At 41.5% G+C, this 19,068-nt stretch overlaps 1 protein-coding gene and 1 long non-coding RNA gene across 2 annotated transcripts in view; one reads left to right on the plus strand and one right to left on the minus strand.

Moving 5' to 3' along the window:
• The window catches only part of PHEX (phosphate regulating endopeptidase X-linked), a 102,107-nt gene that overhangs the window by 80,257 nt on the left and 2,782 nt on the right, over window positions 1-19,068 (plus strand). The window contains exons 18-24 of the mRNA XM_083501865.1: window positions 560-618; window positions 9,895-9,949; window positions 12,782-12,849; window positions 13,690-13,820; window positions 14,032-14,097; window positions 14,243-14,347; window positions 15,544-15,620. Of these exons, the coding sequence (XP_083357991.1) occupies window positions 560-618; window positions 9,895-9,949; window positions 12,782-12,849; window positions 13,690-13,820; window positions 14,032-14,097; window positions 14,243-14,347; window positions 15,544-15,620 (561 nt within the window). The remainder of the gene's footprint in view (window positions 1-559; window positions 619-9,894; window positions 9,950-12,781; window positions 12,850-13,689; window positions 13,821-14,031; window positions 14,098-14,242; window positions 14,348-15,543; window positions 15,621-19,068) is intronic.
• LOC310706401 overlaps window positions 1-19,068 on the minus strand; it is a 303,174-nt gene that overhangs the window by 70,820 nt on the left and 213,286 nt on the right. The window contains exon 5 of the long non-coding RNA XR_014525837.1: window positions 18,604-18,763. This is a non-coding gene — a long non-coding RNA (uncharacterized lncRNA). The remainder of the gene's footprint in view (window positions 1-18,603; window positions 18,764-19,068) is intronic.

Below are 19,068 nucleotides of genomic sequence, written 5' to 3' on the forward strand. Positions count from 1 at the left end.
CCAGGCTGTGGAACCGTTTTTTTGAGGAGCTATTTGAAAGAAGACATGCAGGGAGGGACACTGACAACCAGGAATAGATTTTTGTGCCAAAGGGAGTGGGTGTTCTAATTGCACATTGTGCTGATACAGGATGTGGGTGCAGTGCACTGTTGTTGTTAGTGGTGTCTGGAGCGCAGGTCCATGTGATATTCATGCAGCTGCAAGTGTGTACAGAGAGTGGGGAATGCATTTGCAACTGCCTTAAACTGAGCCAGACCGTTGGGTCAATGTAGCTCAGCATTCTCTACACCAACTTACCCATGTTTCTTCATGGTCTCAGGCAGGGGGTTTTGCCATCATCTTCTGCCTGGTCCTTTTAACTAGAGATGTCAGGTAACTGAACCTGGGGTCTTCTGCATGCAAAGGATGTGCTCTATGGCCACTCTTTGAACATAAGCCATAAAGTCATGAAAGCAGTGGTGATGATTTTTTAAATATTGTGGTCTCAGTTTACAGAGTTCACTACTTTTGTTTTGTTCCCAAAACCATCAACTTTAACTTGTTCTCACTATTTCCGCAGGTGGTTTACAAGTCCAACTACCGTCAATGCCTTTTACAGTTCATCAACAAATCAGATCAGTGAGTAAAATGTACATTGATTAAACTTACAACCGCATTACTTACTTGGGAAAAAAGGTATCCCCTTTGCTTCCTCAAATATCAAAGTCTCATCTTCTCTTACCCCTGTGCCAATTGCTAGCTGGTGCCGTTGTGACTCTAAGGGCCTATTAATACATTACTACCACAGTTTGGGAGTTGCTCCAACATGATCACGTAATGGCCCCATACAGGAGCCAACTAGAGTAGGCAGGTTACATGGCCCCATGCCATAACACTTTCTGTCCCACCAGGAAGAAGCGTATTGCTTTGGAAAGTAACATGGTACCTGCACACACCATGTGGTTCCTATAGAGACATAGCTAGTGCAGCATGAAACCAATTATGCAGAAGTGGTTTTCAGGTTTATTAATATTTTCGGGTACCAGCCACTGTCACATCCTTGGGTGTTTCCAGGAACAACATCAGGGGTTAAGCATTGTGGGGCAGCTGTTGTTGATGTCCATAGCTCATCAGGAGACCTACTACCAATTCCAGAATCCCATACCTTGATGCTCTTTCTCCTTGCTCCTTTCTGCCTCTATTAGGGAAGAACAATGGGGCAAGAAAAGGAGCACTTGTCCTGCCCTTGCCTCTGGGTGGGTCTATGGATTGAGAAAAAAATGGGAGTGTACAGGGAGAGAAGAGGAAGGGGAAGTCCCACTTCAGAAGTGGAACATCATGCATGCAGTGCTGGATACGACCCTCAGTCTTCTGAAAAAAGTAGGCTCAGCTTTATGTGCTTCTGAAAGAAAACATGAATAGGATCGGGCTCCTGTTAGTATTATGGGAGCTGCTGCAGATTACAAAGCCAGCTTTCATCACAGATGCAGGCTTTAATGCAGGCATGCTAAGCTTCCAAATACCTGGATAGTGTATTTTTTAAAATTAATTTTTATTTTAAAAATAAAATTCTGCTTAAAGGAATTATGTTGCTAGAAACAGATAGAAGCCATGAAGGCATGGATCTGTGAAGTAGTTAGTCTTTGATTATTGCACCTTGTTTGGCATTGAAACCATGTGACTTTAAGCTTGATAAATTCTCTGATTTTGCTCAGGCTCATAAAATCAGGGTTGTTGCTGTTGGTGTTTTAAATAAAGTATTTATATGCTGCTCAATTAACGAAGTTTCTAAGTTTTAGCTAGGCAGAATTGAGCAGTATTATTTAGTACTGAATTTGTTATGCACAATTATCTCTTCAAACTTTGGCTTCAATAAGGAATTTTTATTCTGGCAGTTTTCCCTCCCTTTTCTATGCGTTATTTTATTATGGCATTTATCCATTTTTATTTTTACTTGTTTAAGGTTATTTAAGACTGATTTTAATGGTTTCTTTGGTTGAGAAAACAGACTGTCCCTGCTAACGTCAGCACAAGTGCTTGTATGCAGATTCACAGCACGAAATGTGTCTCTGTGATTAGTCATGACTGAATCCTCTGGTATTTTGTTTAAGTTCTTTTTCATTTTGGTATGATCTGGATCCCAGAGCTGCCATGCTATAGCAGATTAAACAAAGCTGTCCCAAAAGAAAAGAAAAATGAAAAGGAGAGTCAGGGTTCCTGGTCTGGGATTTCACAGCTAGCTGTGTCTAACAGCATCAAGAGCCGAGACCTGTCAAACGTAACCAATCAGTCATGGGCATACAAGCAGTTGTGCCTTGCATCTCTCCTCCTGACCTTTTTGTATCGCTAGTGTTTGACCTTGAGATCTTGCTACCTGCTGTTTTCAAGAGTCAACAAATCCATGTGGCATGAACTGCACTTATTTAGAGTTGTCTATTGCTGTATATAGGTACGCAAGCAGCATATTTCTGTGTGCTCGCTTGCATCAGGGCTATGGTTATACATACCCGTTGCTGGAAACTGCAGGAAGAAGAGAAGAAGAGGAGTTTGGATTTGATATCCCACTTTATCACTACCCTGAGGGACGTGGGTGGCGCTGTGGGTTAAACCATAGAGCCTAGGACTTGCCAATCAGAATTTTGGCGGTTCGAATCCCCGCGACGGGGTGAGCGCCTGTTGCTCAGTCCCTGCTCCTGCCAACCTAGCAGTTTGAAAGCACGTCAAATTGCAAGTAGATAAATAGGTACTGCTCTGGCGGGAAGGTAAACGGCGTTTCCGTGTGCTGATCTGGTTCGCCAGAAGCGGCTTAGTCATGCTGGCCACATGACCCGGAAGCTGTACGCCGGCTCCCTCGGCCAATAAAGCAAGATGAGTGCCGCAACCCCAGAGTCGGCCACGACTGGACCTAATGGGCAGGGGTCCCTTTACCTTTACCTTAAGGAGTCTCAAAGCAGCTAACATTCTCCTTTCCCTTCCTCCCCCACAACAAACACTCTGTGAGGTGAGTGGGGCTGAGAAACTTCAAAGAAGTGTGACTAGCCCAAGGTCACCCAGCAGCTGCATGTGGAGGAGTGGAGACGCGAACTCGGTTCACCAGATTACGAGTCTACCACTATTAACCACTACACCACACTGGGGAAGTGGGGAGTGCTTTTGTACTCGGGTCCTGCTCATGGGTTTCCCACAAGGATCTTGTTGGCCGCTGTGAGAACAAGATGCTGGACTAGATAGGGTCTTATTTGTTGTTGTTTAGTCGTGTCCGACTCTTCGTGACCCCATGGACCAGAGCACGCTAGGCACTTCTGTCTTCTACTGCCTCCCGCAGTTTGGTCAAACTCATGCTGGTAGCTTCGAGAACACTATCCAACCATCTCGTCCTCTGTCGTCCCCTTCTCCTTGTGCCCTCAATCTTTCCCAACATCAGGGTCTTTTCCAGAGAGTCTTCTCTTCTCATGAGGTGGCCAAAGTATTGGAGCCTCAGAGGCTCTTATTAGGTTCTTATTCATCTCTTAGGAAGAAGAAACAGGATGTTGATTCAAATGGTTTATTCTTGTTGGAGCAACTGCTTCCTGTATTCTGTGTTAACAGCAACATGCCGCCCCCCCCCCCGGTAGTTTAAACTTAACACAGAATATAACCAGGCCTTTTGACATACAGGTGACCAAATGGCTTTGGCAAAACATTTCCTTGACATATATATCTATGCCATATATATTTGTAACTTGTGTGTATGGTGTGTTCACATACAGACTGGGGCAGATCAACCTCCTCCTTATCATTTTTTTTAAACTACCACATATTGGGACCCCTATAGAAAGACCAGGGCTCAAACTCCTCCCTGCATCGTCCACACAATCAGGTCACCCATATGACCTGTTGAATGGAACATCAGCATATGAAGAGGAGGATTTCACATGTTAACTTTGGTATACTGACAACTGTACACAACATGTGTAGGCTTGCCATATGTCAGGAAAATTCCTGACATGGCCTGGTTTTTGGGTGTAAAAATGGTGTAGGGGGAATTTTGCCAAAGTGGCAAAATGTGAGGAAAACCCAGATGTATGGCAATGTGCTGGAAAAAGCAGTGGAAACAGCTCAGAAAGCTTTTTTTTAAAAAAAAAACCAACAACCAGCAATTTGGGGTTGTTCCCTCCAAAAATCTAAAAAAAACCAAAACCCATTTTTTTTGCAGGTGTCAGGAATTTTAGTTTTGAGATATGGCAACCCTAAACATTTGGTTGTTTAAAAAAATATTCTAAAAGTATGGCTCGACTCTTGTATGTACGTAGGCATGATCTACATCACATAAGAATTGCGCAATAGGGCTTCTATCTATGTGTTAATGGTCTTCAGAGCATCAAGAAGCACTTCAACCAAAGTTTTCTTTGGATCCTAAAAGGATGTAGTTAATCACTACAACCATATATTTACTATAAAGGTAAAGGGACCCCTGACCATTAGGTCCAGTCGACTCTGGAGTTGCGGCGCTTATCTCGCTTTATTGGCCGAGGGAGCCGGTGTACAGCTTTCAGGTCATGTGGCCAGCATGACTAAGCCGCTTCTGGCAAACCAGAGCAGTGCACGGAAACGCCGTTTACCTTCCCGCCGGAGCGGTACCTATTTATCTACTTGCACTTTGTGCTTTTGAACTGCTAGGTTGGCATGAGATATTTACTATACTGACTAATAAACCAAAGATATTAAAGTCTTAAAACAAAACATTCTGGCTTTCTCCTTCAATTGCTCGAATGTGGCTATTTAGGTCAGAGCAGCTAAAGAAGGTTAAGCCCAAACCTTTTGCCTTAAGACCTCACTCGATCCCTCTGTTTTCCATATCCATGCCATACATTTAAAACACATTCAGAGCATCTGGCTTTCTCCAAAGAATCCTGAAAACTGTAGTATGTCAAGTGTGCTGGGAATTGTAGCTCTATGCAAGGTAAACTACAGTTTCCAGGATTCTTTGGGGGAAATCATGTGCTTTAAATGTACGCTGTGGGTGTCATCCCATGCCCCATGTTTTTCTCCCACAGGGATTTATACTTTCGGGAAACAAAGTTATTGTGGATGAATTTCTGTCCTAAACTAGTGAGACAGTGAAATAATTGCTCAGTATGGTCCAGTTTCTCTTTTAGTGAGATTAAAAAGGTTAAAATTAGTTTTGAATGCCTCCTCATTTTTTTGTACAAATGCCTATTTAAATTACATTAAAATATGTGCATATCAAATTGGGCATGTATTTGTCATAGAGGTTCTAGAAGGGTAGCCAAGTAAATATTAAGAGACGTACATGGCAGCATTCTTCCCAGTTAGAAAGGAGGGGATTATCGCATAGTTGCTGGACTTTTCTTAAGGATCCCCCCACCCGTACATAAATAATCTGGCTAATCAGAAGCTTATTGATTAGAAAGCACTTTAAAAACAGCTCACCAGCTTTCTTATGGCTAATGGGCAGAGTCGTTCTGGAATTTACATGTTCAAGCAGGCTTACTAATTAAAAGATTCAAGCTGCTCCTATTTTCCTAAAGATTGAAAGTTACTCTTTTGTATATATTTCTCATCCTTTTGTCTCTGAGTTTGATCTTTGTAGTGCTCCTCCTCCTGGCCTTTCCGACTAATTTTAAAGGTTTCATCCTGTGTGTGTGAGAAAGATTCAGTCAGTTATGCTAATATAGGGAGTTTTTCACAAGAAATATGTTTCCATAGAATTTCCATTTTAACACATCATTCATTGAGTTCTTATATTATTATTTCGTATCATTGCCTTATATGTTCCTTTTCTGATTCTGTTTGCACTCCTCATTCTCCTCATTAGTACTAACTTCTCTCAGGTGTTTTGTGTACCCTTGCCCTTGCACATGTATGTTAGGGAATTTGCTTTTTCTGGATTTTTTGGATTTTCCCTGAAAGAGCAAGTGAGCAGTCTAGGCTGCTCTTAGCATCCTAGCACTAGCAATGGAGGCACAAATGGCCTACATGATGTGGACTGCTTTCCCCCCAGCTATGGCTGGTATGCTAGGTATGGTCATTCCTGGACAGGTATAGGCTTACCACAGTGATCCATGCACCGGTAACTTCAACAGGGGATTACTGTAATGTACTCTACATAAGTCTCCCTTGGAGGCTGAGCAAGAAGCTGCAGATGACCATATTGCACCATATATTACATCAGATGTCTGATGGGAGTTGGAATCCAATAACATCTGGAGTACCACAGGTCCCTGAACCCTGATTTAAAGATATCCATGTCTCATAAGAATTCAGGTTTCTTCATTCCACCTTTTTTTTTTTTTGCTTTTAATTACTAACCACATTCACAAGGGCATTATTGATCTTCCCCTCCATAATCAGTTTGTTAAACTTCAGGTCTTGGTTTGTAACTTTTATATTCACTAAATATCTGCTAATGTTAATATTCATTAATGCATTTATTTTTCAAAATGTACTATTTCTAATTATGCTTGATGGATTGTTTTCACAAGATATAGGGCATGTTATTTCGCTGGTAGACATTTAAGCAAAATTAAAGTTTAATGAGTTTGATTAGCCAAGTAATCAATGAACTAATCAATCTTAAATGCAACCTTCATTAGATCACCCAACTAATTTCACTTAAGTAAAAATTAATTTGGCTACTCTAAACAGTTAAATGACATTTGAAGACCTATTACAAGAAATGAATCTCAGGATTTGATTTGTGAATCAGCTGAGCTGTAGGCGTGGATACATGTCTGCATGTACCTATGCAGCACTTCAAGAAAGCATTAAGGTACATTTTACTATATGCTCTTTCCATTTTTAAACGGTACCTTTTCATAACGGAGTAATCTATTTACTATTAATGAAATCAACAGAGCGTGCAGAGGCAACATTCAGACGCTTACTGGTGGCAAGCACAGACTCTGCGGAAAACATCTAACATGTAGCTTTGCTGAAAAATAGTCGCTAATTAGCAAAAAAGAGAAGATTTTTAATGGAAAAAATCAGCAGAGCATGCATGATGTTCAATGCAGAGCTCACAGTTTCTGGCATGGTTTGTGCTTATCAGCTTGCCCCCGCTGCCCTGGCTTTTTCCCAAATGACACTTTATAAATGATTATTATGAGTAATAATAATATAAAAACGTGGGTTATGATTTTCCAGTTGTAACTGAGATCCTGGTTGTGTAAAAGTGGGTTTACTCCAGGCACTTTTCAGAATGGATTGAAGGGGATGCCTCCAAACTCCATCTCATGCTGCCCTAGATATTGCATATTATGTACTTTGTGTTTGCATACTATAAACCACTCTGTACTCTTTGGATGAAGGGTGGCATATAAATTTAATAAATAAATAAATAATAATAATAATAATAATAATAATAATAATAATAATAATAATAATAATATTGGAAGTCCAACATCAAAACAGCAATTATGGATCCTTAGCTTACCACTAACAGATGATGTGATGGCAATACTCTCTAAAATCCTCCACAGAGCTGTGAGAGAAAACTCCTTAAAATGAAACCCACACTGCCTAGACCTTAATATATAGATAATTATTCTACTGGGTAAAAAAATATGTATTTAGTTATAATGCTTGTGTGCTATGAAGCTGAGATACTGAACAGCACACATGGCAGAAATAAAAATTCACACTTCCAGATAGGCTATGATTTAAAAATAAATAAATCAAGGAAGCCTTGCTCTCCACACTAGTATAATTAAATTGTTTTTACAGCATAGAAATCAGCTTATTTGACAAGTTCCAAACAACCGTAGACCATTAGAGATACTGTGATCCCCAGAATATAAGTTTCTGCAATTTGCCTGTCTCATACATCAGTGCCAAAACAGGTGGCAAAGGCAGCAGGGGAACAACAGCCGGCAGATAGCAGATGGGCAGGCCAAAGGAACATGCTGCTTGTTGCTTCACTCGACATGAGTTACATTTAGTGTATCCCTTGAAATGATGCTGTAAGGAAAGTGCTGAAAGCCTCCTGTCCCAATAGGAGGATGTTCCATCAATTTTTAGAAATGGCTCCATCAGCTTAATAAATGAATCACTTGCTGGTGAGGATTTTTTTGTCTTCTTAAGGGGATTATGGAGGCAAGGCTAGCTGGGCTCTTTGAAAAGCAAATATGTGTGCATTGAAACAATCATCTCTGACAATGCTAACCCTAAGCCATGGGTAGGCAAACTAAGGCCCGGGGTAGGCAAACTAAGGCCCGGGGGCCGGATCTGGCCCAATCGCCTTCCAAATCTGGCCCGCAGATGGTCTGGGAATCAGCATGTTTTACATGAGTAGAATGAGTTTGGCATATGGCAAAGCAGTCATATTATTTCCTCTTCGTGTGCCCAGTTCACACCCAATCCAGAAGTCTAGGAAATCCATTGACCTGAAAGTTAAGAACACGATGAAGCAATCACAGGGGCACTTCGCAAACTGTGTGTGGATGTGCAATGCCCACCGTCTAACCCATTTGGGCAAGTGAATCATTGTCTGGCTCACTTGCAGCATGGTGTTTTGTTTCAATGGATTTTTTTGTGGTGTAATAGCAGGAATAAATAAAAAAATAGAGAGAAGAGGAAACCAAAGCAATACCTTTATTGAACTAAATGCGAAATCAAATTATGTAGAATCCTTCCATGGATGCATATAATATGACATGACATTGAAAGCCTGTAATACAGAACCAGGTATGGCAAGTAGAGACTGTTTAGGTTATGCTCTCTGCTGCCATTTGATCACTTATTAGGACACCCGTAACTCCGTTTTCTCTGCTCTTTAGTCTGCTGCCCTTTAAAGCTAACCACCAAGGAGAACTGCCTCAGGTGTCACCTAAAGCAGAAGTATTTGCCCATTTCCTTTCCTGAGAGATGATACGTGGGAGTGCCTGGCCACCTTCAGCTGTGGAAGCTGTGATGCATCTGAGAGCGACGAAGCAGTTTGGCTTCCTGCTCATGATAACTGGCTGGAAGGAGTCCAGGGGAAGAAAATCAGAGGGATGGGGAGGATTGTTTCTGCTCTATATAAGCAACAGAGAAAGATGGAGCAGGAAGACAAGAGGAGGGTGGATGAAACAGGGGAAAATTGTATAGTTGGAAAAGAAGCAGCAAATATACAAAAGAAAGCAGATTATAGGAATGGTTATTCTTAGGTCCAGAAGTGGCTTTAAGCCCCATCCTCTGACATCTGGAGGGGATGAGAACACTCTGAGCAGTTGTGATTTTCTTAAAGGGTTAACATAACATGTCTGGGGCTTTGAAGTCTTTTACGCATTTTAAAAGCTTGCTGATGGCTCTGTTTTTATCTGCAGGTTGCTTTTGTTGCACGGTTTTATTGCTTATTGATACTTCCATTCTGTAAACTGATGAAGGGTAGTATATAAATATATTTAATCGATCAATTAGTTTGCTGTCTTTGACAGGTGGGAGATTAGAAGAGTTCAATATTCCTTTTAATCAGCAACCGCAAGCTCTTTATATCAGGAGCAGACTATACATTACGTGATCACTCTCTTCAAAAAGGGTGCTTCATTTTTGTTTTGAAGGAAAAGCAGCTACAAGTCATCCCACAGATATAATGGTGCCACTACTGCTTCTCTGTGTTACTAAAAAACCCACTCGCTTAAGAATTAGCTCTGCTGTTTTTTTAAACTGCTATCCATTTTACAAAAAGGGGTGAAAAACTAAGAAATTAGCTAATGTTTTTATTAAATGTGTTTTAAATTTTGCCTGCCTGGCCTCGGCATCTGGTCCATTTGTAAGCCAATGCAGTGTTCCTGATTCATATATGGTCATGTTAACCATTTGATTAACTCCACTGATCTTAAGAGTGGGAAGTATCTGAAAAGACTTAGAAAAGCCCTGGCTTCAGAACTCAGTTGGCCTGAATTTACTACGCCTCTCTCTTTTTTTAAATCATAGGATTCCCAGCAGGAGAGCTCCAGAAGCCATTCTTTTGGGGAAAAGAATATCCCAGGTAAAAGCAAAGTCTTAAAAGTAAAATGCTGTATGTATAGGTATGAAAAATAAATAAAAGGAACCTAAAGGGAAATGAACTGGCAAATAATTTGCTAAATGAAGTCGGCATAGTAGAAATTCTTGAGAAAGTTGGAAAATCAGGAGATATGTGTAGTTTTTGTTGTACTGCAGGGGTCATAATCTATGCCTGCCTGACGAGTGTTCCCTCACCAGCCACATGAAAGTAGTGAGGAAGGCCAGAGGCAAAAGTGTGAGGAGCAAGGGAAGCGACTCTTACTTTTGTACAGTAAGCTACATTCCAGCCATGCAAATGTCAGGGGTTTCTATGCACATAAAGGCTACACTCACACAATTTTTTGGGAAAGCGCCGTGATACCACTTTAAACAGTCATGGCTTCCCCCAAAGAGTTCTGGGAGCTGTGGTTTGTTAAGGGTGCAGAGAGTTGTTAGGAGACTCTCCTATTCTCCTCCCAGAAGCTACAGTTCCCAGGGTGGTTTTACAATCAATCCCTCTGGGAATTATTCTAGAATCATAGATTTGTAGAGCTGGAAGGGACCACCTAGCGCAACCTCCGGCAACGCAGGAATCTTTTGCCCAATGTGGGGCTCAAACTCATGCTCTGCCAACTGAGCTATCCCCAGATGGAGACTGTTTTTGCTGCATAGTCCACACACAGTCGAGATCTCTTGATTCTTTTTTGCCACTGAAAAGCCCTTATTGAGAAACCCATTTCATTCTGAAAGGAAAAGCTCATAGCAGATTCATTGTGCGTTACACAGCAATCTGTCCATTTGAAAACAGATGTAGGTGGTCCCAGTAATGGAAAATTCACCCACACATGCCCAGTTATGTTGCTGGTGGGTGTATACTTAGATGGCAATCATCACTTGCAAATAACCACACCCTCTCTTGTGGACAGCAGGATCTATAATCAATCTGTATTGAGAACATCATTTTGAGGACAAGCATTAGCGATTCTAGACTGAGGAAAAACTCCACTGTTCTGCTACTAATGGGTTAGTGTGTACACTGCCCAAGTCCAGGATCCACGTGAAACCCCCAAGCAGGACATGAGCACAACGGCATTTCTCATACAGATCATGCAGTGGGTATTGTGCCGTTGTTCCAATATTTCTCAGTCACAAAGAAAGATGCTGAGATCTGGGTTGGTTTTATATTCTAGGCACACCGCTTGATATTATCAAAACCTGAACAGTCTAACTCTTAAGATTGTAGTCCATATTTATGCCACACCTGTCTACAATGCAATATATAATAAGAAACTTGTCACAGAATGTATAATTTTAACCTCAGGCCTATAATGGAATTTTGCACTGATAGGGAAAAAACAACCACATATCAGTATGAAGCATTTTATTACATGCCAGCTATGTTTCATGGAGGGCACAACAAAAGAGAAAAGTAGGGTTAAAATGAAACCAGACTTCAGGTTTTAGACATTACTCAGAAGGCATGTTTTGGATTGCTAAATCTTGTGAGAGATGCTTTTGAAATCCCAGCCTCCTCTTCTAAAACAATGTCTGTATATTTGGGTGGGGGACTTGTGGTTTTCTAGGTGGTGTTGGACTACAACTCCGATTTTCCTGGACCATTGGCCATGCCGGCTGAGTATGCTGAGAGTTGAGTGCAACAGTATCTAGAGGGTCACAGCTTCCCTACTAACTCCTGTATATTATTAACTGACTAATTATTCAGCTAACTAAGAAATGCTTCAAGTTTCTGTAGAGCAGCTGAATTAAAAAGCCAGTTGAATTAATTTTGTTTTGTAAATGCCAATCTGGATTAAAATACTATTTCTATTGTTGTCTTCTAAAGATAGACATAGGACCAAGAAATCCTGTTTCATTTCTTAGCTTCTTTTTCCTTCTTGTATTCTATTTAAACGTCTTCAGTTGCCTACGAAATGACTTCATTCTTTCCACACCTCTCTAGGCTCTTTTATCTGTCTGTGCTCCCCCCCCACCCCACTTCTTTCATCGCTCCTTTGGTACATTGACCCTTAATAACCCCCCCTAATTATATCTGTCGTTCCCGGACTTCATCCATTGTCCCCTGCTGCTACCTGCCATTGCAATTCTTTATCTCATGGCATCTATCTGGCTTCTACCGCTGGTGTATTTAAACACTGATAGAAACTCATCTCTTAGCACTGGCATTTCACTGATCTTGAACACCTCCCTTTCTACTCCTCTCTTCTTTCCCTTTGTGTATCTAGACTAAGTTGTAAACCAGAGGGCAAGGCCTGTATTGTTTTGTTTTTTTAGTGTTACATACAGAGCACTAGCTGTGGTCGGTACCCTAGAAATAAGCAAGAACAACAAACAAATCAATACAAAAGCGCTCATTAGGCACAACCAACATATTTTTATTGGTTGGCTACACTATAAATAATTTGTGCGTTTATAAATGATTATCTGGCTAAAATGTGTCCTTGAACTGCGAAAATGCTCTCGCTTGCCTGCATGGAGGGATGTTTGGGTTTCTGTGTATAGAAAATCTCTGACTTTTGCATAGCAGGAATGTAGCCTACTGTATCAAGAGTCGCACCTGTTGCTCTGCTCACTTCTGCCTCAGGTACGCAGCCCCCCTGAAATGTTCTCCATGAAGGAATGTACTCCTTGGCCTTTAAAAATGTTCATCACCCCTGCATTAAACAGCATTTTTCTTTTTCTCTTTCCCTCTGTCTTTTGGAAAAAATGCCTTTGTTTTTAAATTCTTGATGCCCAAATAACTGCGTTCTGTTGCACAGTCTTACAAAATTTATGTGAGTGTGTATGTATCAAAGGAAAACTCTCCTTTCTTCTACAGGTCTTTAAGCTATGGTGCCATTGGAGTAATTGTTGGGCATGAGTTTACCCATGGATTTGATAATAACGGTGAGTACTCAAACAGATGGCTTATTTATTGACTAGAAAAGATAACTACTGACAGATCCACAGACATACATTTAAAGCATATCCAATGTACATGATGTACCTCAGAGGATCCTGGGTACTGTATATTGTTAAAGAGGCTGGCGTTAGTAACTCTGTAACGGGGGGAAACTGTAGTCCCCAGGATTCTTTGGGAGAAGTTATGTTTCAAATGTATCGTGAGGATTGTATGGTGGTGCAAGGAGACCTTGCCAAGCTGTCACTGCCATCAGTTGTCAAGCCCCTTCAAAGGGTAACTTTGTCAGGGAAGGCTGAGGGCAATCTCCCTCCCCCCCTTTTTTGGGGGGGGGGAGAAAGCTTGAAAATTTCTGAAGTTTTTTTGTAGATTCTCTGAAGAAGCCGGGGGGGGGGGGGAGAGAATAAAATGCTTTATAATGCAAATTGGGAAGAATATGTCCAATGCTTTTTTGTGTCTGTGACAGTACTCACTGATACAGAGTACCTCTTTCTTTTTGTTGCCCATGGCAGACATTTTATGCTGATACCAATGACACCTCATTTATTTTATTTTTTGCCAAAGAAGCACTGAGTATCCCAAATTTCTTCCTTAGATGGAGTCTTTTAAGTGAATGTAACTCATAATGATGTTATACTCTCCCCTGTGGGGAAATGTCCACAAGAGCAAGAAATGGGTAGTTTTACCAATCTCTAGAAGAGTAGATTCATATAAGCAAACGTTTGCGGGGTGGTTTAAGAAATGTGTGTGGTTTTATTTGTTCAATTCTCATGTTCACATTAATTGTAAAAAAAGAAAATTTCCTTTCTGAAAAACAAAAAATGCAGGCCGCAAATATGACAAAAATGGAAACTTGGATCCCTGGTGGTCTTTGGAGTCTGAAGAGCAATTTAAAGAGAAAACAAAATGTATGGTCAATCAGTACAACAACTATTATTGGAAGAAAGCGGGCTTGAATGTAAGTGCAAGAGCAGTGATGGATGATAATATGTTCTATCTTTTACAATATCATGGAAACCAGTTGGCTATAGGGACAAAGCTATGGAGTAGAGTTTAATTATTTTGAAAATTATTATTTTATTTTATGCACCTCTTAATTGCCAAAGTGACTTCTAAGCAATTTAGAAATATAAACAATTTGGATTCTTGATATTCTTTCTTTCCACCAGGTCAAAGGAAAGAGGACTTTGGCAGAAAACATTGCAGATAATGGAGGTTTGCGAGAGGCTTTCAGGGTAGGCAGCTCTTTTTGCTTCTAAGCGCGCGCTCTCTCTCTTATACACATACACACACACACACACACACACACTCCCCACATCGAGTAACAAGGGTTGATGAAATTTGCACCTAGTTAAATGTGTTCATTGTGCTTCTCATCAGGCCTATAGGAAGTGGATCAAAGAAAAGAGACAAGGAGTGGAAGAGGCCCTATTACCAGGCATTGACTTCACCCACAATCAGCTCTTCTTTCTAAGCTATGCTCATGTGAGTAGTACAAGATGCCCTTTCAGAATGGATGGATGTATTTAGCTGCTCGATTAGTGGTGAATAGACAATTCTGCTTGATTACAAAAAGAACTTTCTTAATTCACAGCTTTTCTTGGAGTGTAGATCTGGGGGGAGCAAGCTGCCATCTCTTTTCCTTCTCTTTCTCTCACTTCCCACTTTCTCCTTTATAAGCACAAACCATACCTACTCAGAGATCGGCTGCTTTTGCACTTCATAGTAAACCGTAATTGATGGGCCTACCATGGCTCTTGCTTTGTTCCTTCTGTGAGAGTAACAGAACCCTGGCTTACCGTTAAGCCAAAATGGAGGATCATGGTTTGTTTTGGTCCAAATGTGACCTGGAGCCATGACAGCTTGTTCATGGCTTCCTGATTGTGCTGGAGCCAATTTGATGCTCCCACCTGTGCACAGCCCGGACCTGGCCACTTCCTCACCTCTCCCTGCTCCCAGTTAAGCGGCAGTGATGTTGCTTCCAGCAGGCTCATGAGGCAGCTTTGCCCCATGACTCTGTCCTCATTCACAGGAAGTTCAACCCTCTTGTACAGTTACATGGGCATGTATAAGTGTGTACAAGGCTGCTCTTGAATATTTTAGCTGACACTGTTCGTTCACACCTGTCTGGTCCTACAATACCAATTGTAAACAGATTGATTTAAATGCTTTTTAATTTTTAGTGTTTTGATTGCTTCTTGCCTTGTTCTCTATGTTGATTGGTTTATCTTTACATTGTATTGATGGCACGTGAATAGTTTTATTCATATTTTTGTACCAGTAATGTGTGTTTTCCTGGAAAAAAATGAATAGAGAAATTCCTTAACTGTGCATGGGAAATTTTTCAGTTAGCATTTGAACATTTCCTGGTGTTGATCTAATTTAGTATGTTTATTTTACTTGTATTTAGTAAACAAAGCTAAATAGTCAAGGTTGCATTTGCAGTTGGCATCCAATGCATTGCAATTTATGTACTTACGGAACAGAAAAATCTTCCCTGTACAAGTAAAGTGCTGGGAAAAAATTTTTTGGAGCCCATAACTGTTTATGTATGTGACTCTGGAATCTTTTGGTGAAGATTGGTTGAGTAATATTTAAAATAAAAGAAATAAATGAACTATATTGAGGATTTTGGGTAGAGATAAATTCACTGGCTTGTTGTTGCTGTTTTTAAATCTTAGGTGAGATGCAATGCCTTTAGACCAGAAGGTGCAAGAGAGCAAATCTACACTGGAGCCCACAGCCCTCCTCAGTTCAGGTATTTTAAAGTGTGTCTCTCTACCCCACAATAGTAACACTATTCATTGGGGTATTTAATAGAGTAGATGAGAACATCAGGGGTTGGATCCTATGTTGATCCTCCATTCACAAGGGAGAGTGCAATTCCTTTCAACTTTGCAGCACTCCCCTCCCCCTTATTGCACCCAGTTTCTAACCCTTTCCAACCCATATCAGGGAGGGCAAATAATGGGCCACAGAGCAAAGTGTGGGAGGCAGAAACAACCTGATCCATAAATGTGAACTCTGTTCTGTTGATAGAAAGTTGGTATCCAATATAGTACCGTATTTTTCGCTCTACAGGATGCTCTGGACCACAAGACGCACCTAGTTTTTAGACGGGGAAATCAAGGAAAAAAATATTTCGCCCCCCAGCCCCAAAGAGCATCTCCCAGAGCTTCTTGGGGCCGCGGGGGAAGCCCGGGTTTCCAGCCCCAAAGAGCAAAGAAGCCAAGACAGCGAGTGGGATCCATCCCGCTGGCTGTCTTGGCTTCTGCCAGCCGGGAGCTAAACCTCTCCAGCGCGGCTAAAGAAGCGTGGCTAAAGAAGCCAAGACAGCGAGCGCGATCCATCCCGCTCGCTGTCTTGGCTTCCACTTTAGCCTTGTGCAGCCTCTCCAGCCGGGAGAGGCTGCGCGGGGCTAAAGAAGCCATAGCCGCATGCAGCCCCTCCAGCAGGGAGAGGCTGCACGCGGCTATGGCAATTCTCCCACCTCCCGCAAAAGCCCACAGGAGCCGCACACTCTTTAAGGAGTGCACGGCTCCTGCGGGCTTTTCTACGAGGAGGGAGAAGGGACTAACTGGCTGCGTCAGTCCCTTCTCCCTCCTGGGGAAAAGCCCGCAAGAGCCGCGCAAAGCTTGTGTGTGGCTCTTGGGGGCTTTTCCTGCCTGTCTCCCCCCTGCATTCACTCCATAGGACACACAGACTTTCCCTCTTAGTTTTTAAGAGGGGAAAAGTGCGTCCCATGGAGCGAAAAATACGGTATTTCTTTTTCTCTTCAGTGACCAGGCACTTACCTGTTTGATGTTGAATTTATGAGCATATGTTCCGGTTTTGTACCCTTACCCTTTCCAAATGTATATTATACATCCAACAGGTGTTCCACAGTAAAGTTTATTTTTTATTATCAAATCATTCAACATTATACACTTGGCTCAATTTAGAGCCCTGCAAACACATACTTCCTGGGCACAGAGGGGTCTCTTTGGGCCATCGCAGAGAAAGGGAGGAGGAAAACTCGCTGGTCGGTATCCTGCTAAGTGGTTCTGTCAGTGCAAAGGTTTCAGCTTGTGCAATGGAACTTTTCTCCTCTCCACATGCCCACACTTCCTAAATCTGATCCAGGATTGGGAGGAAACCAAGAACATATTTAGTGGTTGCACAGTAAGGGGAAGATCTTCCTATGTTCTTAAATTTCTAAAATGTCCATTTACCACAATTTGAGGATGAAAGAAAAACATCAGAATGGTTAAAATGGAGATATACTACTTTTTGAGTTTAGGGAATGCATAGAATAATCATAGAATTGGAAGAAACCATGAGGGCCATCTGTCCTATCCCCCTGCAATCGTTTGCCCAATGTGGGGTTCAAACCCATGAACCTGAGATTGAGTCATATGCTCTACTGACTGAGCTATAATTCTGCAATAAGAGTTTAGCACAGAACCAACACAATTCAATTATGGTACAATAATATTTGAGAGGTACCATACCAATCGTGTGTGTGTGTGTGTATGGGTGGGATGCAGGGTGGTATTCAACTAGGTATTACTCAGAGTAGACCCACTGAAATTTAACTGTCGTGTTTATTAATTTCAGTGGGTCTGTTCAGTGGGTCTGTTCTGAGTGGGTCTTAGACTGAATGAACCCACAGTGTAATTTAAATTAAGCACATAGAAATCACTATTATGTAGGTAATACGTTAATAACTCAGGGGAAAAGATCAGGCTAAAATTAGGGGCACTACTGTTGAGATCCTTGTTTAATATGCTGCCTCGGGCAATGAACAAGCCGGATATCAATGCATAACACAGAGAGGATTATAATGCCATTAGACCTATTAGCAATGTGCCCTCGTCAAGAATATTGTGTGCAGTTTTGGTCACCTCATCAGCAAGATGAGATTGCTGATCTGAAGGCAGTTCAGACAAGGGGTAACAAGTATGATTAAGCCCAAGTCTAAAGTGTGGTTCAAAAGGTGATTGACAATATTAGTGTTGTTTACTTTAGGAAGCAGATTAACAAACGGTAGTTAAAATGTACATTTAACAATGAATGCTACTGGGAAGACCCTGTTGCCTTTTTTCTCTGGATTCCAACTAGTGGTTGGATGAATGAGACCTTGGGGCTGTAGCTGATAGCTTAATGAAGGTACTGGCCTAATGAGTGGCAGCTGCGAGAAAGGCAAATTCCATGCTAGAGAACATTACAAATATAAGATATGACTGCATTTGGAATACTGTCAGTGCCGGATTTACGTATAAGCTAAACAAGCTATAGCTTAAGGCCCCACTCTCTTGGGGGCCCCAAAAAAATTTGAAGGGAAAAAACCTGGATGTACATTTCCAAAATATAAGATAAAAAACAAATAAAATAAAACCTACATACAGCAACAGTGTTTTGTGTTGTGTAGGCTCCTATTTGTTATGTGCAAATGGCTTTAGATACCTATTAGGTCCATAAATTACCACATTCAGCACAAAAAACAGTGACAATTTGTTGTTGACAAAGGACAGCTGGACATATAAACCCATTACCTTAGGGGCTCATCAAACCTAAATCCAGCCCTGAATACTGTGTACAGGTCTGGGTGCCTCAAAAAGGATATTGTAGAGTTAGAAAAGGTTCAGAAAAGGGCAACCAAAATGACGCAAGGGGTGGAGCAACTCCTCTATGAGGGAAAGTTGCAGCTTGTGATCTTGAATAAAGGATAAGGCAAATTCAAGGATTTGACGTTTACTAACCATGATGGCTGTGCTCGGACTCCATGATGCGAGGCAGCAGTGCTTCTGAATGCCAGTTGCTGGAAACAGCAGAAGGAGAGAATCCTCTTGTGTTCCGGTTCTGCTTGCTGGTTTCCCACAGGCATCTGGTTGGCCCATGTGAGAACAGGATGCTGTTCTTCTGTTTTGACAAAACCCAGGTGTTAGGATTGCTAACTGAGGTTGCTGGGGCTCTCTCTATGCAAATGCTCTCTTTAAAAAACAACAACAAATCATTGCATAAACTTTCCTTATGAATATAGAATAGGTAAAAGCTAAATACTCCTGACAGAGGTGGCCCTTCCATGAAGCAACCTGGCTCAGGCACCAGCTTGGACCACCACTCAAGCATGCAGGATTTGTGCATTTTAAATTGCTTTTATTACATGCTGTGTTGGGGGTTCCTGCTGCGCTTTAGAAGTTTCTATTGGAACAGTTCTTTGCAAG

Source organism: Podarcis liolepis (assembly GCF_965112155.1).
Source record: "Podarcis liolepis genome assembly, chromosome: 4".
Classification (NCBI taxonomy): Eukaryota; Metazoa; Chordata; class Lepidosauria; order Squamata; family Lacertidae; genus Podarcis; species Podarcis liolepis.